This window comes from Fusarium solani (assembly GCF_023522795.1).
Source record: "Fusarium solani strain SB1 chromosome Unknown bctg00000004, whole genome shotgun sequence".
Classification (NCBI taxonomy): domain Eukaryota; kingdom Fungi; phylum Ascomycota; class Sordariomycetes; order Hypocreales; family Nectriaceae; genus Fusarium; species Fusarium solani.
In genome coordinates, this window is record NW_027072152.1 from 984755 (window position 1) to 1009915 (window position 25161).

The window sequence follows — 25161 nt, forward strand, 5'->3', positions numbered from 1 at the left end:
TGCCCAGCGGGGCTTAGGGCAGCAGGTCCCCTGGAATTAGCAACCTGCCTTCAGGGGGCGTGCGGTCAATGCATGGAGGGTGTGAATGTTTTGTTTGGCAGATGGGAAAAGGAGACGAGAATGATCATCACCAAAGACATCGATCGAGTAGACACTAGAATGTGAGTTACATGGTTGTTAGATGAACACGATAGACTTGTGCCCAAGTGACAGGTCCTCGGGGATCCAAGTGTCAGCAGGAGAAAAAAAAAAGGGCCCAAGACATGGCGTCTCCTTTGTCTGGGTAACCATAACCCATCTAATTAATGGACAAAGGATAACGAGGAGGGCGCATCATGCATGCACCTCACAGTCTCGTCATGCCAACAGCCGCACGCTATCGCAGATGACAAGTCGACCTCTCTATGTGTCCTCCAGGCCCCAATTGGCTCTCGGACACGAGATTGGCTGGTTATTTGAATTGTGCCCCTTGCCTTGGGTCTATTGAGAAAGTGGTAAAATGAGAGCCGAGATAGCATTTAAAGAGGGAGTGTTGACACGCCCCCATCATCAGATTTCCTCGTCTGCGAGAGATGAAGTGAATGACGGATGCGGAGAAGCCGATAGCTGTTGTAGCTGTTACCGCTCCTGCATGACAGGACCGCATGAGACGTAATAACCAACCCGTCTATTTTTACAGTATCCGTGTTTCGTTTTACTCCTGACGCGCGCAGCAGCAGTCATCGGCGACCATCCAACCCATGGATCTCACGTGCATCACCAATCACGACTGCAGACCTCAAACTCATGTAGCTTCCTTCAAAAGATGACAATTTCCACTCAGCTAACCTCGAGGCAAATGAAGCTCGGCTCGGCAGTGCCCATCACCATCAATACATGCCCAATTCCAGGGGGCCAGTGGGCGTATGACATCAATCTTAATTTGCCCTGCGATTAAGATTGGAGCTGCCCAAACACCCCCCTTGGCTTTATCCGAGACCAGTTGACACAAGAAATCAATCTCATTCCATCTCTTTACCCGTCGCGTGAAACTGTTCCCATTCCAGACAAAAAAAAAGTCATTAATGAATGCGTCCTCCCCCAGGGGGGCAAGGGTCTCATGAGGGCTCATGCCCATGACACTAAGCATCCCGCATGCGCCTTTTTGCTCATTTGCACCCGCGCGCAGATGGCCCATCTCCGCTTTTGTCTGGGGGAAGGTAGTGTAGTGTGCCATGTATGCATGAAATACGCTTGTGAGGTCATCACATCACGGCTGCCGTGCATCAGAACGTGGCCGTCGGGACCTGACCTGAGTTATCTATGTCTATCATCACGAGCCACTCACATCACGGGATCTAACCAACCCAACTATGGCTGCCCTGACCATAGCATTTCCATCTCATCTCTCACGGGGCCAGGATGGTTATCTTGATTGGGGTTTAGGCACTTTGCGCAACCACTCGAGCCCGAGGTTCAGGGTAGGATATTTGAACGAGGATGCTATTCGCGAAACCTCGTGTCTGGCTCGTGTAAACTTTCTTCTTGGCAACAGAGCCTCCCTGTCGAATCCTGTGCGACGACGTCTTGCTGCCTACCAACTTACTCTAATGCGAGGGCGCCCTGTCTAGATTCGTATTCTGAGATGTCGCTTCGTCCTGCTTCATCTCAGTTTCAACCAAGCCAGCGTCACTTCAAGCCCTTTCGCTCTCCCAATATCATCACCTCCCTGTACTACCAGGGCCAACCCCCACGGTCTGAGCATTTGTTCCTGTCAGATTCTAGAAGCACCTGATCAATTTTTCCATGAGGCCTTCTTCCCATCCCCGTAAAGCCACCACGTGAACTCGCCAGAAGGGGAATGTTTCAAAAAGATAACAGCCAAGGCATAACACAACCCACCCATTATCGACGGTTAATGATACGCGTTTCCAGATACCATTCATCCACAACATCACTTGATCGACCAAAAAAATGGATGAAAAGGTAACAAAAAAACAAGTTCACATGCCCCGTACTGGAATCGAACCAGTGATCTTATCATTACTAGTGATACGCTTTACCACTGAGCCAACGGGGCTTCTTAGTGAGCTTGTTGACGAGGAGAGCAATAATTCGCATTCTGTCTGTTGGCGTGATCGCTTCGACGGTTGCAACACTTAGGATGTGCCCTCAACGTCCTTTCTGCCATATTCACTGTCCTGTAAAGGTCAACATTTACTAAGTCAGCAATGAGCTGTCAATGAATGATACAATCGTGCCTCTTTACGCTTGCATGCTTCTCCTACCGATCTCAAGATTTCATGCCCAGATACGGAAATGCACCTCGTGAGCTAGAGCATTTCATTGGACAGGTTCAACCACACCCAGAATCCAAATCTCAGACAACAACTTACTGCTTCATTCAACTTGAGGTCTCTAAGCCCATAATGGAATTTAAAGAGACAATGGTGAAGTGCATACCAGAATGGCTCGCCGGGGCAACAATGAAAGCCCCTCAGCTCGGCATCAGATCCGACCTTGACACTATCAGGGTGGATTGTGTGATTTTGGGAGCCAGTACTAGGCACACAAATAGAGGTCGATCTGAGGATTCCTAAAAGGGCAGAAGAAGAACTGCATATGAGAAATGAACCTCAAGTGAGATATTTCTGATCAGAGCTAGTTCTGCTGTAGCCTATCGCAACGTCATTGTCAGTGGCCGCCAGGTGCCGAATCTGAGCATCAATTCAACACAATGCGAGGCATACACATCTAGATCTATTCATTTAATATCCAAAACAAGCTCTATTGTTTTCCTCGACATATAAAACCTCAACTCCATTCCACGAAGCCATCCTCTTTCTCCTCTCCTTCACCACGATATCGAAAACACTTCGACAGCCCAGATATCAACTCAACCCATCACTCAAACCATCACCCAAAACACCCGTCAACAACACCCGAAACCAAGAAACCGCAATGTCTAACTCGCACGATTCCGACTTCGACCCCCTGCTGGAGCCAGTCGCCGAGAACGGCGGGGTCGGAATTGGCCTCACCATCTTCATCGTCTTTTTGCTCTCCCTGTCCGTGTACCTCCACGCCACCTGGAGCTGGAGACGCTACCGCCGCCAGAACCATGAGACCGTCATCATTTCTGTCCACGTGGAGGAACCCGTCCTTGTTGCCTTTAACCTCGATGACGACTAAAGCATCACTTGGGTTACCACCCACACCCCAATGATACGACTTGGAACTTGAAACAACAAGATTCGTCAGGTATGTATACTACTCTGAACATCAACTCACAACTTCTCACTGACATCTAGAGGCAGACCACTCTACATCACCTCGACGCTTTGAAGGGTGACCCAACACCGAGCGGCCATCGAATGCCAAACTACAGCAACTCCAGATCATATCATCAACGACTTTTTGGAATGGAATATGTCACCGCCGAGGGAAATGGTGGATTTGGGGGATGAGCTTGTCCAGCCTGTTGACTGTGGTTTGTGGGTCCAGGCATGATCTCTACACATGTTCTTTCACCTCTACTTTTTTAATCTCGGAGATGGCACAATCAAAACAACTTTCTCAACTCATTCATGTTCCTTGATGCGAAACTGCCTATCGTAGATCTTTGATTGCATGTCAAGTGACGAGTTGCCTATGATGTCTATGAGAATACCCTGCAAGAGTTGCTTAGGTGTAGAAGCGTAACGAGAAAAAGAGCCAGAAGGCACGGGACGATGATGGTAGTGTTCATGCTGCTCAGAGTATCACCAGGAGTATGTGACTGAGGCTATCAATGAAAAGAGTCGGTGAAGGATACACCATAGATTGATTCGCCTGTCTATCCTTTCTACCAATCCCCCTTCTTCTGGAGGACATTAACTTCCGGCAGCCAAATACGCTGGGAAGCAAGCAAAAAACGCCAAAACTCCAAATAGATGCGTACATAAATCATTCCTTCATATCGCGCAGTTTTCCTTCTTTTTCTTTCGTCTTGTATGTGTGCTCATCGAATGCGATCGTTGATCTGTCCATTGTTCCATTCCTTCGTACATTCACTCACTTCCTCTTGCAATCGTTCATGTTATCGTATGTCTTGCAGTCATTTCTGTCATGCTTCGTAAAGCCCCGTCTAGCTGCGGATTGAAGGCGACTTGCCCAGGCCGAACTGGATAGAGGGTGGCTTGGACGCCTGGATCTCGGCTCGCTTCTCGGGGTTCTTGGTAGGGTCGTTGGCATCATCACCATCAGCGCCAGGGTTGGCCATCTATAGTCCATTAGTAACATGCATCAATGGTGTAGAGCAAAGGACTCACCTCGTATTCCAGAGTCTTGATAAACCAGTAAAACGCCACAGCAATGAGAGATCCAATAAAGGGACCAACCCCTGTTACTCGTTAGTATTCGAAAGCCAATCAAGAATTTCAAGACTTACAGTAGATCCAATGCTCAGTGTCAAAGGTGCCAGTAACCACACAAGGACCGAAGCTTCGGGCTGGGTTCAGAGAACCTCCAGTGAACTGAACACCCACCATCTCGGCGATGAACAGAGCCAGACCGATACCAACGGGGGCGATAAAGGTGGCACGGTGCTTCTCCTTGGCAAGCATAAAGATGGTAAACACCAGCTCAGCCGTCAGAATAGCCTCGATGAACACTCCCTGGACTAGCGATGCTCCGCCTCCCAGTGTAGTCCTGACATTGAACGCCTCTGGGAAAAGGTAAAGCACAACAACAGAGGCAAGCATTGCGCCGAGGATCTGGGAGATGAAAAGGCAGACAGCTCGTGTCAGGCTAATAGCTTTGACCATAAGCATGGCAATGGTAACAGCTGGGTTGAACAGACCACCGCTGATGCGGAAGAAGACCCAGACGTTGACCATAAGAGAGAAACCAAAGATGATGGAGATATACAGAAGGGTAGAGACGGAGAAACCAGTCGACTCTCCCGTAGTAGTCTTGGCGCTGGTGTTGGACTGAATGTTGGCAACCTCTGTACCAGCAAAAGCAAAGAAGAGGAACATTGTGGTGCCGATAAACTCTCCTAGACTGGCCACAAAGTGGTTCTTGAAATCGGAGTTCATCCACTGGGTCAAGGGGAGGCGCATCACCTGGGCCTTTTCATGGGCAGTCAGGTTGTTCCAATCGAGGCGGCCCGAGGCAAGGTTGACACCATGGCTAGAAGAGGGACGGCGTTGATGGTTGAGACGACCTGGATGGTAGCCCATCTCTTCGTCCGTCAGCCGTCGTCCCCGGGTACTCTCGAATGGATCCTTGGCGTAGCGGAGATCATCATTGTAGAGATCTTCATCAGAGTCATGGGGCGCAGTTCGACGACGGTTCATGAACGCCGGGGGAGGACAGTTGCTTCTCCGAGAGGTGTAGCGCTCTGGACGACCCTCGTTGCGCCAGTATCGCTCGTAGTCGCCAAGGGTAGGGTGGTCACGGGGCTCTTGGTCAAAGTCCCAGTCTTCACGGAAGCGACGTCGTTGAGACTTCATGGAACCCCCCGAGTGCTGAAGAGGATCTACATCATGGGAGAATCGAGTTGCGCCTTTGGGAGTGGCATAAGCACCAGTACGAGAACCGGGTCTTGATCGAATGGCTTCATGGCTGGGAGCGGGCTGAAGGGGTACAATGGTGTCGGCTTCCGAGTTTCGTGAAGGTTGCTGATCTGTAGGGGAGCCAGGAGGTGCAAAGGGTACGCTCTCGTTGTTTGGGGAGCTGATGGCCTCTCCTGGAGGGCTATAGGCCGACACATTGGCTGCAGGTGTACTGCGAGCCGAGCGGGTGACACTGGGGGTGTGTAGGGAGGACATGTCGAAATCAGGGGTAGGGGATCTCAAAGATGTTTCAATAGAAGGCAAAGAATCAAGAGACATCAACCGAAATACGAACTCGAGAGAAGCCCTCGATTCTTGTGCTGCTGTTGCTGCTGCTTTGCTAGCTGTTGGTTCATGATTGCCACCATCGAGATGCCCTCGATATTTATGCCTTCGAGCTCTCGACGAAGAGGCTGTACTCAGGGTTCCCCCAAGATCCCCATCACCCCGACTCGGCCCTGATTCTCTCAATCAACCCTTGCAAATGACATCGCTGGAGGTCCCAGTGTGGGGATGGAGGCATTCGAAGGAGCCTCGGCGCCAGATTGCATCGGCCGCAAAGAATAGCTGAGATGGCTGCGAGCGAGCCCTGACTTGCATGCGTGGAAGAAAAAGGTGGGCTTAAGCTTGGATCTTGAAAAGTCTGAAGGGTCTTGTCCATGGGAGGTCCCTGAAGGTCTGTAAGCCGACGTGGCGAGCGGGGAGGTCCGGTAGATAAGTCGTGGTGAGAATGACGTAGCCGGTAGCAGCAAAAGGATCTCGACGATGCCGGTAGCTTGCAAACAGAACCCAGATCGTTGCCAATGGGACGAGGCAGACGAGGCGAGCTAGCTACGGGTGGAGGAGCTGGGATCAAGGCTGTAAGTGAGGCTGGCTGAGAGGCCCACAGGCGGTGCTTCAAGTTGAACGACATACGTAGGTCGTGCAGCAAAGGAACTCGCTAAACCGACTTGGAAGGGGAAAAAACTTCTTTCTCCATGGAAGATCACAGAGAAGCTGTCGTTTCATGTCACTGAGCGCTAATGCGGCTTTGACGCGCAACCACGCGATCACTTGCATGCCTCGCTCAGATGCTTGGTGCGGTCTCGCAGGTTAAGGTTGAGACATGCTGTACCCAGGACCAAGGTAAGGAGACGCTTGCTGGCTGTCTGACATGGTCAGGGCGCCTTTGCGGGGGAGGCTGGATGGGAACCGGCCTCGTTGATTTCACTGTAAGGAGACTCTGAATCGAATTCAACGGCATCGAAGATCATCAAGGCGTGATGATATCTGGGACCAGTTAGTGGAAACCTTAGGCTTCAACGTCGTGCTGTGATGTGATGGGATGCCGGGTGGCGGCGAAAAGCAAAGTCCGAAGCCTCCGAGATGCATTCGGCTCCGGAAGAGGCATAATGTGGCTCTCGACCCACAGCTGGACAACCTCAAAGTTGGCAATGCGTCTCGCGTAAGTAGCGGTCGGTGACAGGGACTGGATCGAATCCTGAAAAAAGGTCGAAATCTAGCTTCTGCTCAAAGGGACCAACGGCTAAGAGGCTAGACAGTTGGATGCGGGGATGGCTTCATCGGCGAGGCAGAAAAGAGGTTGGTTTGGCGGGGTATCAGGACCCTTACTCTGGGGTCAGGATGAAAGCGCACAGCTCGCTTGGGTGAGCTTCAATCAGGTCATGAGGGGTAAATTCTCTCATTGAGGGGAAGTGGAACTGATCACGCAAGAGGAGCAAGGGACGGTGATGCCCAAGAGTGGTGACATGTAGTTTTGATGATTGAGATGATATTGAGGCTGGTACTAACACAGAGAGACGAAGCAGATGATGGTGGGTAAAGACAACACGTGACCACGCGTCAACGCTTCAACGACAAGCCACCCACTCACGTCACTTTTCTCCCCTACCCGCGCGTGTAAATCGAATTGCGCATGCAAGTCCTGCCAGTCGCCATTGACATTGATGTCTGCCGCCTTGCAGTGACAGGACAGGACAGGACAGCCAGTCTGCAGTGCAGGTTCCCTTTGCCACAAACCATTGCACGTGTTTGCCGTTCATCGGGTAGGCGCCTGCTGCTGCTGTTGCTGCCATGGATATCACGCGGGGTTCGCGGCGTGCCCGCCATGTAGCTGCTGCCCATACCACTCCCAACGCCGCCGCCGCTTCAAGCCCTCAAGGACCTGGAGGTACCATACCGAACACATCTTCACCCGCTGGAACCCCCAGCGGCCCTGCTAGACTTCCTCCAGCCCAGGGAGCATCACCTGCGGCGGCGCTGGTAACCCCTGATGCCCCTGCTGCGCTGCATCGGACGCCCGATCAGCCTCCCGATCAACGGCGTCGTCGAGCACCTCCTCCGAACCCGTTTCGGCTTTATAGAAGTGAGTAGGTCTACCTCTTCGTCTTCTTCTTTTTCGTCCGATCTCTTTTTGAAAGTATTTTGCCCCACGCTTGCATTGCTCTGCCAGTTGCAGTGTCGTTCATGCAGCCTTTGCCAGTGCCAAACCCCCTGTTAGTGCAAATACAAAGTGACGCCTCTGGATGCAGCGCATCTACCAGTTGAAATGCGCCTGAAGCCCTTGGTGATGATTATCTGTCACTGGCATCGAGGATATGACCTCATTTGGACTTTGGAATCTTCCCTTTTCGGATGATCGCAAAAATCACCAGAAAGGCCCTCACCCTTCTCCCACCTCTTGCTCTTCTCCTCGACCACTTCACACTCAACACTTCCCACCACCCAATTCATCTTCTTCAACTTCACACATCTTCAATCTTTCTTCTCGCAAGATCATCTCTTTCGATTGCTCGTTTTTCTACCTCAATCACTTGAAGAATCCGCAATCCATCCGCAAACATGCCCGCTCTCCGCCGCCGTTCCACCAACGTTCGGCACACTCCCCTCAAGAACAAGAAGCCCCTCAAGCGAGCTCCCCTCCAAGAACTTCCTATCAAGTGCAACAGTCGCCTCAACCGCCAAGGCCGGTGCACAAACATCCCTCTCTACTCCACAGGCCAGGAGAATCTTTCGGCCATCGCTCAGGAGGCCGAGTTCCTCGCCTCCATCGACACGCTGGACGCTCCCATCTATGTTGACGAGGAAATTGCCGCTGTCGAGGAAGTTGTTGAGAACTTGACTGGCTACTCGGAGACCGTGCGTCGTGCGATCATTCCGGGCACCGGCTTGATAGACCTCGACTTGATCGACACTGACGGTGTCGAGTTGGACGAGTCTCTTCTCGATCTCATCGACTCGGCCATTGAAGAACAACTCCAACAGGCAATGGATGAAGTTGAAATGGAAATTAACGACATGCTAGCTGCTCAGCCCGCCGATCACCCACGCTTGAGTATGCCTCTCCTCGACTCCGACGACTCGGGCTCCGAGCCCGACCTCAGCGTCCTGGGCATGGCCCGTCCCGGCACCACCGCTGCCCCTCAGATCCCCAGCCCTTACAACAACCGAGGCGCCGAGCAAGTCGACGATGAGGAGGAAGAGATTGACGACAACGAGGCCATGTCTCCCGAGCAGTACGAGGCCGAAACCACAAGCATCGAGGAGGAGGATGAGCCCGCAGAGGACGAAGATGTTGAGGAGGTTGCCCATCTCATCGACCCAGCCACTGCTGGCCTCAAGGAAATCTCCAACCTTGCTCGCTTCACCGTCAGCAGCCACAAGCCCGGCAACGGCGTTGAAGAGCTCAAGAGTGACGATCTCAAGATGTACTGGCAGTAAGTCTACACTCAGCATCACCCTCTGTATGCACTAGAAACTGACATACCCAGGTCCGACGGTCCTCAGCCACACAAGCTCACAATGTACTTCACCCGCCGCGTCGACATCCGCGACATTCGCTTCTACGTGGACTACAATGAAGACGAGTCGTACACACCAACCAAGGTCGTCTTCAAGGCCGGCACCGGCGAGAACAACCTCATCGAGTTCGCAACCATGGCCCTCGACAACCCCGTCGGTTGGCAGCAGGTCCCCGTCGCCGGCGCTGGCGGCGACCCTGACGGCAACACCCTCGTCGCCTGGGTCCTGCAGATGCAGATCCTCGAGAACCACCAGAACGGAAAGGACACGCACCTCCGCGGCATCAAGATCTACTCCTTCGACAACGAGTCCGCCCTCGCCCCCGGCCGCGATGGAAACCCCGTCAGCGACGCCGTCGGCCTTGTTGATGGCGCTATCCGCCGTGCTGAGGGAGATGTTGGACGGGTCAGAGTCAGCAGTGTGCAGAGAGATCCAGCTCAGTATGAGCCCGGCGCCGGGGGACTGTCTATCCCCGACTTCATGCGTGATCCCGAGATTCGTTAAGGTGCAAGGCTTTGCTTAGGGATGGGATATCCGGCAGTGGAGTCTGGAGCAGGAGATGTGTTTGAATGATCTGCCCCGTATGGGGGCTTCAAAAACCGGTGCTTTAGTAGATGATCAAGTAGGACATGATGAGATATGATACCAAAACTTTACAAACTTCAAAACTCGACCCCCTCAAGACACGTAGAATCACAGTGTTTGTGATAATGAATTTAAATTCTGACTAGAAAGTTCTTTGTTCGTGAAAAAACGGTTCCTTACAAAAACAATGTCGTTGGCACGTCTCCTTGTCCCCAATCAGTAGAGCAGAGCAACCCTGAGAGACCTCTAATTACACGCTTAGCTCTCCGCTAATATCCCTCGCTGTGGCTACTCATACATGCATGCTATGATAGTCCCCATCTGAATCCGGTCCAAAAATCTAAGCACTTCTTAAGCCTCAAAGGAGGCACTCGCATCTCCTCTGCCCTCTTCACCATCGTCCGTCATTCATTAGACAGCGACACGGGCAGGAAGATCCTCCATATCATCCATCACGCTGTCCGAATCGTTGGGGTCAACCTCTTCGACGGCATTGATAGAGCGGAACCTGGAGAGGACCCTTCTCTTACGCAGGCGCGGCTGCTCAACCTCTTGTGCATCGGCAGCTTGCGTCCCAGGATCCTCAGTAGGGTCCTGGTAGGCAGCTGTGTGACGTCGGGAGCTTCGCTTGGCGGGAGTAGGCTTGGAAGGGGTGGACTTGACTGTCGACTTGCGAGGCGCCTTGGGGGCCTTTGGTGCCTTCGCCCTGCCCATTCCTGTCCTCTTCGCGGTGCGAGTTGCCTTGGGAGGAGCGGGCTCGACATAATCGACAGTCTCAGTGGGCTCCTCAGGTTGGACAGTCTCCTCAGGTTGGGGTGTCTCCTCAGGTTGGGGTGTCTCTTCAGGCTGGGCCGTCTCTGCAACCTCCACGGGTTGAGAAGTCTCAATCGGCTCCATGGCAAGAGCTGGATCAACCATGTCAATGTCGGTGGATTCGATAGGCGCAATAGGGGCATCGGGAGCGGCCGGCTCCATCATGGCCATGGGCACAGAAGATTCGACATGGTCCATTGGCTCGATCGGCAAGTCAGGCTGAATATGCTCATCGGGAATGGGGTATTCGCCCAGTTGGGGCTCAACGTCTCCCTCCTCGCGAATGAAAGCGTCACTAACGGGATCGGCATTGTGGTTCGCGTGTTGTGAGCCGGGGACGATGGCCTTGGGAATAGTGTTCAAAAACCCCGTCTCATCGGCGTCGTCGAAATGGTCATCATCGACGTTGGGAAGTTGGCCATTTTGGTTGTAGAGGTCTGTGAGAAACTGGGCGCAGTCTCGCACGCTCTTCTCTTGCCAATTGGGAACAGTCTGCTTGAGGCGTCGCCAGAGAAGCATCTGGGTCGGACGATGCCAGCTGTTGCGGAATCGCTTGTCAACCAACCGCTGCCAGGGAATCTTTGCTTCCTCCATGGCGGGTGAGCTTTGGATCGCCATGATCATGCGGTAACGCTCCTCCTCGGGCATCGACTGGATTTGTCGGCGGGCCTTCTCCAGGCGGAACGTGATGGGAGCATCAGGTTGAGTAGATACCAGCTTGTCCTTACCATGGGTCTTGATGTTCATGGCCTTCCACTTGGTGATGCATTGGAGTCGGCTTCGTGTTCTCATCATACGCTCACTGATGTTTTGCCAATCGATGAGCTCCTCGTAAGGCTTCTTAAGCAGCTCACGGGATGGTTGAATGCGTCGCAACTCGTCAATGGCACCCATAGCTTCCATCACATACTGTGTGAGGTGGCCCTCCTCCGTCTCGTCCCAGGCGTCCTTTCGCTGGGCGTCTCCACAAACAATGTAGTTGCGGTAGCGATCTCGAAGATCTTCGGGGTGGCGGTTGATGATGGCAGCAATCTTGGACCACTTTGTGCCATGGATCTCGATCAGGTCGCGAAGTTCAGTGTCCTGCTCAACAGTCCAGGTGCCACGAGCAACAAAGTTGTGGAATTTCTTGCGAGTAATGTTGATGATCTTCTGTCGGTGTCGGTCTGGGCAAGTCTCAAAGATGCGCACCCAGAGGGCAGCATGCTCATCGCCGGCAGTTGTGCCTCCAGGGGCGTGGATCATCTCGTTGAGCTGGTACTGCTGCATGTCGTGTTCTACCCTGTAGCTCTCAACTGCTTGTGCGATACGGCCGAGCTCTTGGTCGCTGAAGCGGCCCTGGGTGTAACCGGACATTCGGTTGCGACGCGCTTGACTGCTCTCTTCACCCTCCTCGTCGTCATCTGGCATGGGCTGGGATGACTGGGGCTCGACCTTTCTACGTCTCGCGGCCTTCTTAGCTCGACCTCGAGGCTTGGGTGTCATGGCAGAAGGTGATGGCAGGGGAGCAAGTCCATCTTGCTGTACCTCTGGAGATGGCGACTTTTCAAAGTATGTGGGCTTGGCCTTCTTCGACGAACCCTTGGCCGAAGACCGTGTTCTCTTGGGGGCGGTGCTTGGCGGATGGGGGGTCTGGATGGGACTGCCAGGAACGTCGTAGACATCGTGGGCCTGGGGACGCTGAGCTGAAGTTGGGATCTCCATATCTGGCTGGCTATAGGGGTCTTGGTTTTCAGGGTGAGTTTGTCCGTTGACATGCTCATTCCATGCTTCTCTAGCCAGGTTCTCGACATCATGGTCAGCAGCGTTGGCGGAGCCGTTAAGTGCGAATGAGTCGGTGCCTAGATCTCGATCGGTGACATCGCCAAGGTTTTGCTGAGAGATGGGAGCATCGACATCCATCTCGTCCTGATGTGTGTCGACGGGGGCACTACCCTCTCGTGAACGAGCCTCACGTAGCTGCAGGCGAGCATTGCTGGGTGAATTGGGGGCACTGTCTGCAATATCATCATAGATTGCATCTGCGCGAGTCGCGTTTCTGGTGTATAGAAATGAGGCGGCCTGAGTGTCGCGGCCGTTGAGTTGCTCACCCGGCACAGGCTCCTCACCTTCCTGTGTTCCCTGTACGACGTCTTGGGACTCGGCCTCGTCATCATGGGGCTTCCGCTTCTTGCGTTGCTTCCCATCGGTGGAATCAGAGGCCTTGCGCTTGCGCTTTGGCTGTGTAGCAGGGACGGCGTTTTCTTCGTTTAGATCAACAGCTGAGGCTTCCTGGAGCTGGGCCTGGTCGGCAGCTGATGCATTGTTTTCGCCGAGGCTGTCGGGGATCTCGACTGGCGAGGCAGCCTTTCTCTTGGACTTTCTGTGCTTGCGCGAAGATTCTTCCTCGGTCGGGATCTGGGGAGATGCACTGTCGGTGGTGGTTCCCTTCTTCTTGCGCTCCTTCTTGTCGCGTTTGGATTTTCGGTTCTGGGATGAAGGTGTGTCCTCATCCATGATCGCCTCGGGGGCCCGGTTGTCAAATGACGCGTCGTTTACTTGCGAGGAGTAGGGAGCTTGTGCAGCGTTGCTGTCGAACATCTCGAGCGCGCCAAAGTCGTCTTCTTGCGCGCCTTCCTCTGTGTCGACCTGGGGGTCGTGCTCGAAGCCATCGAAGCCGCCCAGGCCGTCAATTGCCTGGTCTCTGGAATCCATCATCGCTTGGGCGGGTGTATATGAGTCTTGCGGCTCGCCGTCGCGGTCGGCGTCTGGGTTCTTCTCTTGGTGTTGCTCGCGGTCGTGGTCGTGATTCTCGGCACGGTCGGTGGGAGTTTGCTTATCTGGCCCGTTGGACGGTGAGCCCATGAGGGACCAGAGGGTCGACGCAAGCCGGAAATCAGGCCACTTGCTATTGCCGGCGCCGTTGGACGACATCGATGAGCTTCTAGGCGTCGATGTCTTTTCTCTTGTTCAGAGCACGCGCGAAGAGGACATGTGTAGGGTAAGGGGATTTGAAAAAAGGGTGTGGGGCTGCAGGAAAAAACTGGCAGCGCGTTACCCTGAGGCGAGCTGCAGTGTTGGGTGTTTTCGTGACAACCAGGGGTTGTTGCCTTGTGGGTCAGGCATCAACTCACCAAGCTCCGTTGCTAGAGCTCCCAGGACAAATGATACGATCCAAGGTGTACTACAAAATAACTTCTTGTTAAACATTACGAGTACTCTAGGGAAATTGACAGTTGTGTCGACATGAGCCAAGGAAATCTATGCTATCAGCTGTTGTACAGGTCGCTTCACCAGAGACCAAAGTCATCCATTCACCAGCGCCTTTTCACCTCTTCTCTCCCAGCCGTTTCCAGAGAGACCCGGCTTTTCCCAAACCATCCATCCAAATACAAAGGAACAACGTCATTAGTCTTGACTTCTCTCCAAAGGAACGTGACCAGGGTAATCATGAAGGCGTTTAATCGTCTTCCTTCTCCGCCTCCTTGAGCTTCACCGTGATGCCCTTTCGGTTCTGCTCGATCTCGTACTGACCGCCCAGGACCAAGTCCTTGGCCACCAGCTCGCGAGTTCGGCCCAAACTCTCAATGTCGGCAATCCTCTGGATCGTACCCTCCAGATGCTTCTCAAAGTTGGGCTCGGCGCAGATCTCCTTGAAAGCTCGGTGCATCGGAACGCTGCTCGCGCGCACATCCGCCTGGCTGGTGATGCTGAACAGGTTCAGGCTGTCGAGCTCTCGGATAAAGTCGCATCTCGTCATGATCTGCTGGGCAATATGGAAGGGATACGTAGGAAGGATGTGGCCGACATCGGGGTCGTAAGTTTGCGACATCTCCTCTTCCTTGTCGACCAGAGCTTTGGCCAGACACATGGCAGCGGCCTGTACAATTGTCAATGTCAAATCCAGGTCAATCAGCATGGCCTCAACTTACCGCCCACTTCTGCTGATCCATAACATCGTCATCCATCTCAGGACCGAGGATCCAGCATTGGTTGAGGAACCATCTCTTCTCAATGTCCTTGATCTTCTCGCAGGTTCCAATCATATCTCTGCTCTTGGCCACCCGGTTCAAGAAGCTCAGACGACCACCAACCCTGTCATAAATCTCCTCAAGTATCGCACTGTCGAGATTCTCCCTGAAATATCTTTGACGATACCTCTGGAGGGCCGAGATAGCTTGCTGCTTGGGCAGGTCAGTGACAGGGAGGACCTCCATCCTGGTGGCCAGCTGCTTCAGACGCTCGTAGATCCAGTAGTCGTCAGAGTTGAAGACCATCGTGACCAAGTTAGCGGCAGCCCATTGCTCAGCCCGCTGTTGCAGGAGTTCAATAAGATCTCGCCCATCTTCATCGTTGCGAAGGAGATGCATCTGGTTAACAATGACGACCAGTGGCTTGCCCCTTTCTCGTCGCTTCTGCATGGCAACCTTTTCCAACTTGTTGAGGGCGCGCTCAATGTTAAGCAAGGCCGTGGATTCACGTGGACCCCTCTCGCTGAAGTAGCCTCCGATATAGTCCTCATGGAACTCATAGTCGAGAGCCTTACCGAGACGAATCCTGAAAATTTCGAGGTCGGCATGTGCTTCAAACATGGCCACACCATCGCCATCGTTTTTGCGCATTGCGTCAATCAACATGCTGCTTTTGCCAGAGCCCTTATCACCAATCAAAAGATGGTAGTGTCCAACATTGCGTCCCATGACAATATCGTCAATACGCTCCTGCTCTGGACGTGGTATCCAGTGCTCACTGGAACTACCAGGCTGATGAGGGACATCCTTGCCAATGGCGGCCAGTTCGAGGACGGGATCACCAGGCTCAAAAGCGCGAGTCATCTTGGAGAGGACAATCATCTTGTAGCTCTTGTGATAGATGTAACCAGCAGCCGCAAAGCCAAGGCCCAGTACCAGTATGGATGCAAAAGTCGTGGCAGCCGACTCTCCCATCTTAGCCAGCAGGGTGGGCTCTGCAGAGAAGTTGGGGCCTTGTTGGCCCTGTGCATCGTCGGGGATTTCTTCTACTCGCCCATGTCAGTTATCACTCGGCATTGGACGTTGATCATTGCCACATGGTAAAGTAAGGAAGTGGCATGGATGGTAGCCTATGCTGCTTATCAAAGGCCATGGGTCGCGAATGAAGCAGCCATTGACAGACATGTAGACAAAGATCCAGATATTGCATATCAGAAACACGGCTCGTGAATTGCATGGGAGGTGCATATTGAGCACCGCGATGTAAGCCATAAGCCGATCTCAGTGACGGCTCGGGTTGATGCTAGACAGGGCAGAAGCCAGATGCCGAAGCTGGACCCCTGAACAAGGCGGCAGATGCAGAACGAATATGCAATCACGGCCCCAGAAGCGTACAGTAACAAAACAAAAATAGAATGTGCAGAAACAGACAAATCAGCATCCATACGTACCTCTCCTTTTGCCGCTCTGTGTTGAAAAGCGCAGCCTGCTTGTAGCACTGCTTGGCCCCCAATGACGGACCCGCGGGCCAGTCCAAGGTGCCAAGTGACCAAAGCTGACCTGCCCGTTAAGGCGTCGCACCAGGCGACCTGGATACCGCAAAATCATGGCTGCTGGCTGTACAAGCTCACTGGGAGCATCGACGAAGAACCCTGAATTCAATTGACGTGCCGTGCCGTCAAGAAGTTCGTGATGAGGCCCAGACAAAGGAGGGAAAAAGGGAACAGAGACTCGCGGGCGTCGTGGCACGAAACAGACGGGCCCGTCTAATTGTACTAAGGAAAAGGGTAAAGGGTACGTACCTCGGGCAGTGACAGACTGCTGCGCTCAGTCTGGCCTTGACTGGTCTTGGCGCACGACATGATCCAGGCACTCGGCGACCACTACTGCACCTCTAACTGATGTGCCCGCCATGATTTTGCCCTCCAGGGACCCGTCAGGACCCGTCAGGACCGCGCTACGGAGGCAGGGCGCTGGAAAGGCCACTGTGATGGCGCCGTTGAGCGGGGAAGCCAACTTGATCCAGGAGGCGGAGGCCTCGTCAATCGAAATTCAGCAGGACAGGGGGTCAGGTTGGTTCATGGGGTGAATGTCACCGACAATGCCGAGATGACCTCAGCTGAGCCAGAGAGAATTTGATGAGTTGTCAACGCCTTGCATTGTCGTGCTACCTACTAGGTAGAGAGTAGTTTGTCAACCTCGGACACTGCCTTGCAGAGGGAGGTACATCAACATCGAACCACGCTCAAGTTTTTGCTTGCGTGTCTCCGAATCCGCCATGTCCAAGAATGGCCACAATATTCAAACCTTGAATGCATAGCAAGCGATATCTCGCTACCTGTTCGCAGGATCTCCCCCACAGCAATAATGCCCAACTCCGATTTCAACTGGTGGCCCCTTTTTAGCCGTCGCAATAATGTGGTGACAATGGGACCCCACGTGACCACCCGCATGCAACTTCAACAACGGCCCTTCACCTCCAAGCACAACAAACAAACGACCTCGCCATGAGTCCAAACGCGCTGCAAAAACGTCATCGAATCAAAGACCGTGCAGAGGCTAAGATTTGCTACACACAGTGACACTACTTGCTTACTTTCTCCAGTGAATCTCTGATATCTGAGTCCAAAGGCGAGAAACTGCCGGAGCAGGAGCGCTCTACTTCTTCCCTCACCTGCAACCTCACCCGCGATTCTACCCCACCCACTCATTTCGGCGACCATTTCTCTACCTAGTTCGTCTTGTTCCTTGAACCTCACTACCTTGTTGCTCCCTTTCCTACTACCATCCACTCGAATGTCCGGCCCCAGCATCGCGGCGTAGCCAGCAAAGAAGGGATGCCGCCTTTCGCCGCCGAACTCGAAGAGTGGTGGCTGGGCAGTGGGTATGAAGCTCTCACTCGCCTGACAAACAACGAGGATGATCAACTCAGCCCTCGCCAATGTGGGTTTGCCCGGGATTTACAGCGCCGACTCCTATCATTCGACAACGACCGGGCTCTTCAGGCCGAAATCCAGGAAGCATGGCCCGCCATTCGTGCTGCCAAAGGCATTGACTACAGCACAAATCTTCGAGACAAGATGAAGGATATAGTCCGCAACGTCTTCCGACGCCCCGAGGATGGAGGAATCGATTCTGCCCGTGTCATGGATGCGCTGGGGTACCTGGATGCGATGGAAATTGATCGTCTGCGTCGTGTCGAGACTGCAAAGGCCGCAGTAGAGGCTCAGCGCACCCGCGTGATTGAAGCAAAAAAGTCTGGACTAGAGGTTCCTCCCGTCAATGATACTCATCCTCATATTCTTGAAGAACTTGATCGAACAACCTCTGTCAAGTACAAGCGATTTCACGCCGGTTTCCGAAGTTGGGTAAGGCAACCCGGATAGACACATAGTGGGCGTTCCACTGACGAGATTCCCAGATACTCATCAAAGAACTGACCCAGGATGCCGTCCTGCGAAAGGAGATACCCCAGATCATGGCATTACTCAACGCCCTCTTCCCGTCAGCTGTATTCCTCGAGGATCAAGATGATCGAGACCCGACTCCATATTCGCCAGGCCTTCGCGATAGCATTCGCTTCGCTGTCTTCGAGCATTTGATGTCCCAGGATCCCTTTTCCCAGCAACGCCAACAGGTCATTCAAATGAAATTGCTCTGCTGGTGCGACATTCCCCAATACCCCCAGGCCAGAGAGGCTCTCGTCCGATACTACGAAGAAACCAAGAAACTGGGAGAAATCTGCTCATCGATCCTGAGTGCCGCTGGAGAAAGCATCCCAAGACAAAGACCACCTAGTGATGTACCGACTGAAGCAACATCTGCCGAATCTTCTTCTTTGAAATCACGCGCAAGCACCGCGCACAACTCTTGGCAAATCCTTAGCAGCTCTCCTCGCACGCAGAGCTTTGAAGAAACCTTCAGCGCCAGTTCTTCATTTGATGCTAGGCGATCTGGGTTGGCATCACCATTAGCATCACCCGTTCCATCCTCAGCACTTCCGGTCCCTAATCCCCTCCTCAAAGGCATGCCTGGTCGCGAGTTTCTCCCGCCAAGACAGACGGTGCTAGATTTGCTGGAGATTTGCATGCGCCTCCCATTCTCTGTTATCCCGACGATATCTCGAAAACAGAGTTCCTTCAGCACCCCCTCGCACGCGAGTTTGACATGACATCGCTCGAAAAGTCCATGCTGGGCCTTCTCATACCAAAAGAACTCAAAAGCCGAGAATGGTAGTACAGTCTCGACAGCGAGGATGACGAAGATTATGAGAATGAGTCCGACCACAAAAAGAATCCGCCGCCTACCAGCAAGACCCCGGCCAAGAAAAGAAAGCGTTCTAAGACGAAAGAACCCGAATCTCCTGCTCCTCCTATCCCCCCGATTCCGGATTCTGTTCTAAGCACAACCGCGACACCCAAGGTCCTGCAAAAGTTTCTTAGGCACATGATTTCTCGGTCAGAACTGAAACAAGGGATGGTTATCGACCCGGCTTCACTTCAGGCAATTGCTGAGCATGCAAGTGTCCCTCTTCCGAGTGGATCGGCCTCTACGAAGAGCCGACGAGTATTCAAAACCGAGATCTTACGTCTCAATACGAGTGGGGGCGTGGATGCTTTGGGCTCGAACTCAGGTCACGACTTGGAGGTTATACGCCCCCTTCTAAAGACTGTATCAACAACACAATCCTCTTTTGATGGGGATTCTCTTCTAGAAGTTGAGCCGCTCACGGAAGCGATCGAGGATGCCTCAGAGGATCAACTTCTACCTGACATTGTCTCGCCAACAGTGCAGACACAACAAGACGACACTGATGTGAGATATCAGCTGGGCAAGCCCCGTCTTTCGCCGATGGAATACACGCGACTCTATTTGATCGAAAAGGCCAACTCTGAGAGAGAAAACCGGCCCTGCGAACTCCCTCGACCCGGTAAACGATGTTACTGGTCGGTTCGTGGGGAGACATTTCTCGTCATTCCCCAGATTCCTGACTGTATTCGGCGAGACCTGGCGCCTGGGGACGATGCCAGCCGTGAGGGGTCTGGAGGCGGAGCCGAACCTGGGTCTGATACAGAGTCAGTGGCAACGGTCAGGCCAGAGCTCCCAAGTGTTAACTTTCCGCGCTTGTCGCTCCATCTCGGCGATATGCGGGGTCTTCTTTTGGATATTCCATTCGCCAACATTGGAAACGAGACGAACTTGTCCGAGACAAACGCCCTTCAAGAGGCGAGCCTTGAGGCCAATGTCGATGTACAGGAAGGTCTGGACCCAACTTCCCTCCAACAGCATGGTGAGACATCCTCGCATTCGCTATTCTATCTATTTGCGAGACTGACTGTAGTCGTTACCAATTTAGAGATTGATAGACTGTCATGTTATGAAACGAAACTGGAAGATGGGAGCAAGTTCCTTCTCTCAATGACACCTGACCAAGCTCCTGAGAGCAGTATCAGCGAAGATGACGACATGATGACAGGAGAGACGCCTCCTGAACAATTTTTGGTAGATCCAACAGATTTCAATGCTGGTTCGAGTCGAGAACTCCAAGATCAATCGGAGTCTTCGTTCCAAACGCCCAAGATCTGTGTCGAAACATCACATCTCGCAGAAGAACCAGAAGGACAGCCCGGACGACTGCAAAAAGGCTTTCAAGATCGTCCCCTTTCACCGGAAACCTCGAGATTGCACGCTGGAGGTTTACTTACTTCGGACTATGCGACACCAAAAGCCAAAGGCAAAGCAGTCGAATACAGCGCCTACGCAATTATCTCGACCGTCACACAAAGCCCCCTTGCACGGTTCCCAATTGCTGTCCAACCAGGCCAGCGTTTGACACCTGGAACCCTCACACGACGGGTCATCGGAGCTGCTGGTGGGCAGATCTGTGTAGAGGACTCTCACCAGGCCCAGCTAGTTCATAGTCTCGATGACGAGCTGCCTCAGGGGCTCTCGGCGGATTTATGGGATGATGATGCCGAATCAATGATATCAGCTCTTCAGCCAGAGCCTTTGAAGATCAACCGACCCAAGCCACAGAACAGGGAAGAAGGCGATCGTCGATGGTCAGGACTCTTTGATGCCTTGACTGGGGATGTGTCTCCAGAGATTGGCATTCTTGGAGTGGGTGCTTTGCACGAACGTGAGCGCGAATCTGATGAGATGGCAGAGGAGAGCCGTATGATGGCAGAGAAAGATCAGACGGTTCGAAGACTGCAACGTCAGCTACGCAGTCATCTGGACCCGAACCTGTCGCCGGAACGGAGTCTTCAGCGCTCATCATCCACTCTCATAACCCCGACACAGCCTCGGAGAAACGTGGATCGCAAGGCCTCGTTCAACATAGAGCCGCAAGTAGGGCACTCAGGCTTCACTCCAAAGCATAATGAAGAGGAACCAACGGGGGGAACGTTCCCTCGGTCGAGAATGATGCTGAACCTCAGGGACACCCAGGCGCGCCTCCGATACCCCTTACGAGAGCTAAACGAGGCCCAGCTCAGCAGAAGCCATGATAACGCACCCCCGGCGATGAGGCGTCTCCCTGACGTGCCGAGCCGTCATCAACAAAGGGCAGCCCTCAGGGATCTGGAAAGGGCTGTTACGGCTACACCACGAAGGGCCTTGAAGTTCTCCCGCGAGAGCATCGACGGGCCTGAAGGTTCTAACGACGTTTCTAGATGGCCAGACTCGACTGAAAGTTCGGGCTGGACACAAGTCACGGCGAAGAAGGACGATGACGAGCCTTATCCTTCAACTACGACACAGGATTTCTCCCAGTCGACCAAACTCAAGAAGCAACGGCCAAACCAGAAGTCTGTGTCCGTCGATACCCCCCGCCCCTCGACTCGGCAGGGTGATGCCTCAGCTGGAGCTTCATCCTCGGCGTCCGTCGACAAAGAAGCGGCCACAGTCACCTGCGAGACCCCGACTCCGGACGAGCCAAGCAGCATCCCTATGCCGCGAACACCATCCTCCGCCATCAGCAGCCTCTTCCGCAAACGTGTCCGGTCCGAGCATAGTAATTCTGCAACTCCTCGAACGCCGGTAACCCCACACACGCACTGGCGTCCGTTTGACGACCCGGATCCTCAGCTTCCTTGTTCTTCGCCGTGGCTATCAGGACAACGCGAGGACAGGCGAGAGAAGGAGGCAAGGGCGGCGTACTTCCGGGAAAAAGCAGAACGGGATCTTGAGGGCAAGCCATCGCTGAAGAAGTCAAGCCGCAAGGGTTCTTTTGGGAGCATTAGGAGCAGGGGGGACATCAAACGGAAGAGCCCTGGTCTTAATCGCCGACAGAGTATGGAGAGTCTTGTTGGCTGGAAGAGCTTCATCGACGACGCCCCCGAGCCGCTCTTCTCGTCCCCCCTACCCCCAGTGCCCCCTCTCCCAACGCCATCCCAGCTCAACCTCACCCTCAACCGCCTGGATCAAACACAGGCACAGGCGCAGGCACCGCTCCGGGCCGCCTCCGCGGTCGAAGCCTCTGCCGCTGCCGCTGCGTATCGCTCCAAGAAGCCGCAGGGGCTCAAGGTGGAGACACGAAAGCTTCGCAAGGCAAGCCGGGATGAGCTGCGGGGAACACGGACACCGAGCAGCACGACGACGGCGACGGCGGCCAGCGGGAGCAGTGGAGGAGGTCTCAGGACGGCCTTGCGCCTTGATGGGAGAAAGTCGAGCTCTGGACGAGCGTCGGTGGACGAAGGGAAGAGGCTGGTGGATAGGAGAGAAGATGAGGTTGTATCGAGACGCAGGTGAAGTTTTGGATTGACGTTGGAGGGTCATGGTCATGGTCAAATGTCTATAACTTCTTGACTGATTGCTATCTCGTATATGGACGATTGGTCGAGGGCATGTCGAGATTGTCGTTACATCGAGTTTTGGACGGAACGTATGTAGCTTCATATCATAAACAGTGCTCGAGCATGTAATGCCGGTTTCTCAGGGGCTCGCCGCGGTACAGGTTGCACGAGTGTTTGGCCTGCTTCAACAGGGACCCTTCCTTTCTCCTCTACTGCGTACCGTACTCTACCTCTGACCCGGATGCCCCTTTCTCATGCCTCGAGATGGCATGATGCGACGCTGAACAAAGGAGCTTTTGCCTGATCGAGACCCGGTGAGCAGCGACCAGACGAATTACTCACCTTGGTTCACCATGGATGACAAAAGTGTTCATCATCTGCAACTCGCAATTGCGCTGCGGTAGCGACCGATCCTTGCGAAGCGAAGATGATCCTGGTGAACATCCTCTCGCCTCGCCCGGGGAGCCTGTCGACATCTGACTCGTGTCCCGCATGAATCACAACACGGCCCCAGAAGCCATACATACCTGGAGGGGCCGCATCCTTGCCACCCCTTCGCCCACAGCGCCTCCAAGTCTCCGGGATTAAGCAGAGAGAGCTGCGACAAGGACGAGCGCGCTTCACCACGGCATTAGCTGACGCGGGATGTATGTACTGCAAACATAGAAACACGGGGAATAGGTATTGGCCTTTTGGCCACCCTCCATCTACTCCCCGTGACGATGCACGAGACCAAGTGCCCCGTACTCCACCAGACGTCGAATCACCTGCAGACCACCGCGCATCCCGAATATGCCACGGGGAGGCCCGCCCTCAGAGACGCGCCTGGTTACCAGCGTGGGTCGACTTCGCTCGCCATTGGATCTCGTTTGCCTGGTGACAAGTGCCGGACGAATAATGAGACTGTATACGGCGGATTTGCAGCGCAGTACTGTACAGTACAGTAGGTGCCACAGAGGACAAGACGTCTGGATGAAAAGCCACTGAGTAGATCCTGGATGCAATTTGGCCTCAGGTCCGCGTCTGCATCCGCGCATGTGTCGGGTGCTGCTGCTGCTGCGTCGTCAAGACAAGCGGTGTTGTTGCTATGATGTAAGTGAGCGGGATAGTGCTTCCTCTTGGTTCATCTGGTGTGGTTCCTTGGGCCGTATTCAGGTCCACGTCGTCTCTGGCTTCACTCACGACATGAAGCCATCCACACATATCCCATGGCGCACACACCGCTCCCCACGGCCCCCCACTCATTGCAGGCCTCCTTCTTCAACACCACTGTCGATTCTGTGAATAATCGGCCCCGCCTCCGATGGGCATTTGTCGATCATCCCCAGTCTGGGAGTCTGGGGTAGGTATCGGCCAGTATCAAACGCGAGCAGCCATTCATCAAAGTCTCGGCCTTCGGCCAACGCCCGAGCCACATCTCGTCTCCTGCTTCCATCTGGATGGCACATCCTTCCTCAAGAGGCTATTGGATACCCAGAACCAAACCTCGCCAATCATATCCTGTTTCTTCGGGCCATCGGTGCTACTACTTCATAATCGCACTAAAGTTGTCGACTATGGCATTCGGAATTATCATCTGAACGAGGTAGTGGATCATCATGTCAGATCGGCCTCTGGGCGCCGTCTTGACACAAGGCCAGAACCTCCCTGGTGAAGAGGTTCCCAAGGGCGTGTAAAGGCTGCAGATCTTGGTTTGTTGACAGCAAGCGCTCGCGCGCCACTAACGAAACCACCAGTGAGTGGTTCATGATAGATACTTCACGCATATAGCCAATCCTTGCCTGTATAGAGCAATTGATCCTGACTTTGCTGCGTAGTTGGTTGGCCTGGATGGGATGATCGCGGATCACCAGTCCAACAAAACAGACGACATTGGCCCTGCTCAAAGCCGTCCCCTCCTCCAGTTTGCAGACTGTCTAGACCTTGGGTCCGTTGCTCGATGGGTGATCCAGGTTCTGGGCTCCTGAGTAGTAGCTGGGCCTCTCGAGTGTCCTCCAATAAACGGTGGTTGCTGGTGGCTGGCGCATTGAAAACTAAAGACCGTGCAGTCCCTGCTTCGACGGTTGCTTAATCCCGAACAGCGGTTGACCTGGTCTGGAGAAATCGGCCTGGACCCGTTTCTTGGTCGGCGGAGTCGACGATCTCCAGCAAGGCCTGCTGGAGGCTTGCACCATGCTTCCAAGCATGGCCAACCATCTCCAAATTCCCAGGACGCTGGTGAGACATCAACATTGTTCGGCCACGACTCGCCGACCTGTTTCCAAGCTCGTCACTGTTTGCATCACATGCGTCCTCTGTCACTCAGTGGGGGTCATTATATCATTCCACTCAAACCCAAGAGAGATGTGTGCCTCTGGATGCTCCTCGTCCATACCGTGTTGCGGTAGCACGCACGCACGTAGTTATGTTGCAACTCAAAGGCTTTGCTATCCTTGGTCATGCCAAGGCTGGTCGGTTCACCGCATCTTTCTAGATTGCCGGCCCGGTCGGTTCGTCTTGGGACGATCGTCCCCGGCCCGGTGACGGGAGATCTGCCAAACCTGAGAAGAGCATGCTTCTAGGAGACTTTTTATTCGTGTGTTGGCGGAAAATTGACATCGGGACTAGTCACCAGTCAATCCATTTCTGTTGCCATGCTGT

General features: G+C 53.7%; 7 protein-coding genes across 7 annotated transcripts; 4 read left to right on the forward strand and 3 right to left on the reverse strand.

Moving 5' to 3' along the window:
• Positions 1 to 2940: 2940 nt before the first annotated feature.
• Positions 2941 to 3171, forward strand: MRS44_007388 (uncharacterized protein; the record flags this gene model as incomplete). Its single annotated transcript, XM_046281446.2, has 1 exon — positions 2941 to 3171. The coding sequence occupies one exon, from the start codon at positions 2941 to 2943 to the stop codon at positions 3169 to 3171; it is 231 nt and encodes a 76-aa protein (XP_046129076.2).
• Positions 3172 to 4105: 934 nt separating this feature from the next.
• On the reverse strand, positions 4106 to 5932 carry MRS44_007389 (uncharacterized protein; the record flags this gene model as incomplete). Its single annotated transcript, XM_046271255.2, has 4 exons — positions 4106 to 4240; positions 4290 to 4360; positions 4409 to 5814; positions 5868 to 5932. The coding sequence occupies 4 exons, from the start codon at positions 5930 to 5932 to the stop codon at positions 4106 to 4108; spliced, it is 1677 nt and encodes a 558-aa protein (XP_046129075.2).
• A 1717-nt stretch (positions 5933 to 7649) lies between these two features.
• On the forward strand, positions 7650 to 8092 carry MRS44_007390 (uncharacterized protein; the record flags this gene model as incomplete). Its single annotated transcript, XM_065620512.1, has 2 exons — positions 7650 to 7945; positions 8035 to 8092. 2 exons carry the CDS (start codon positions 7650 to 7652, stop codon positions 8090 to 8092), a joined length of 354 nt encoding a protein of 117 aa, XP_065476584.1.
• A 325-nt stretch (positions 8093 to 8417) lies between these two features.
• MRS44_007391 (uncharacterized protein) lies at positions 8418 to 9881 on the forward strand (the record flags this gene model as incomplete). Its single annotated transcript, XM_065620513.1, has 2 exons — positions 8418 to 9292; positions 9347 to 9881. The coding sequence occupies 2 exons, from the start codon at positions 8418 to 8420 to the stop codon at positions 9879 to 9881; spliced, it is 1410 nt and encodes a 469-aa protein (XP_065476585.1).
• A 492-nt stretch (positions 9882 to 10373) lies between these two features.
• Positions 10374 to 13688, reverse strand: MRS44_007392 (uncharacterized protein; the record flags this gene model as incomplete). The annotated part of the gene is made up of 1 exon (XM_065620514.1): positions 10374 to 13688. One exon carries the CDS (start codon positions 13686 to 13688, stop codon positions 10374 to 10376), a length of 3315 nt encoding a protein of 1104 aa, XP_065476586.1.
• A 526-nt stretch (positions 13689 to 14214) lies between these two features.
• On the reverse strand, positions 14215 to 16333 carry MRS44_007393 (uncharacterized protein; the record flags this gene model as incomplete). Its single annotated transcript, XM_065620515.1, has 4 exons — positions 14215 to 14634; positions 14687 to 15774; positions 16177 to 16192; positions 16247 to 16333. The coding sequence occupies 4 exons, from the start codon at positions 16331 to 16333 to the stop codon at positions 14215 to 14217; spliced, it is 1611 nt and encodes a 536-aa protein (XP_065476587.1).
• Positions 16334 to 17562: 1229 nt separating this feature from the next.
• MRS44_007394 (uncharacterized protein) lies at positions 17563 to 22477 on the forward strand (the record flags this gene model as incomplete). The annotated part of the gene is made up of 4 exons (XM_065620516.1): positions 17563 to 18093; positions 18147 to 18682; positions 18751 to 18909; positions 18967 to 22477. 4 exons carry the CDS (start codon positions 17563 to 17565, stop codon positions 22475 to 22477), a joined length of 4737 nt encoding a protein of 1578 aa, XP_065476588.1.
• Between the last annotated feature and the right edge of the window lie 2684 nt (positions 22478 to 25161).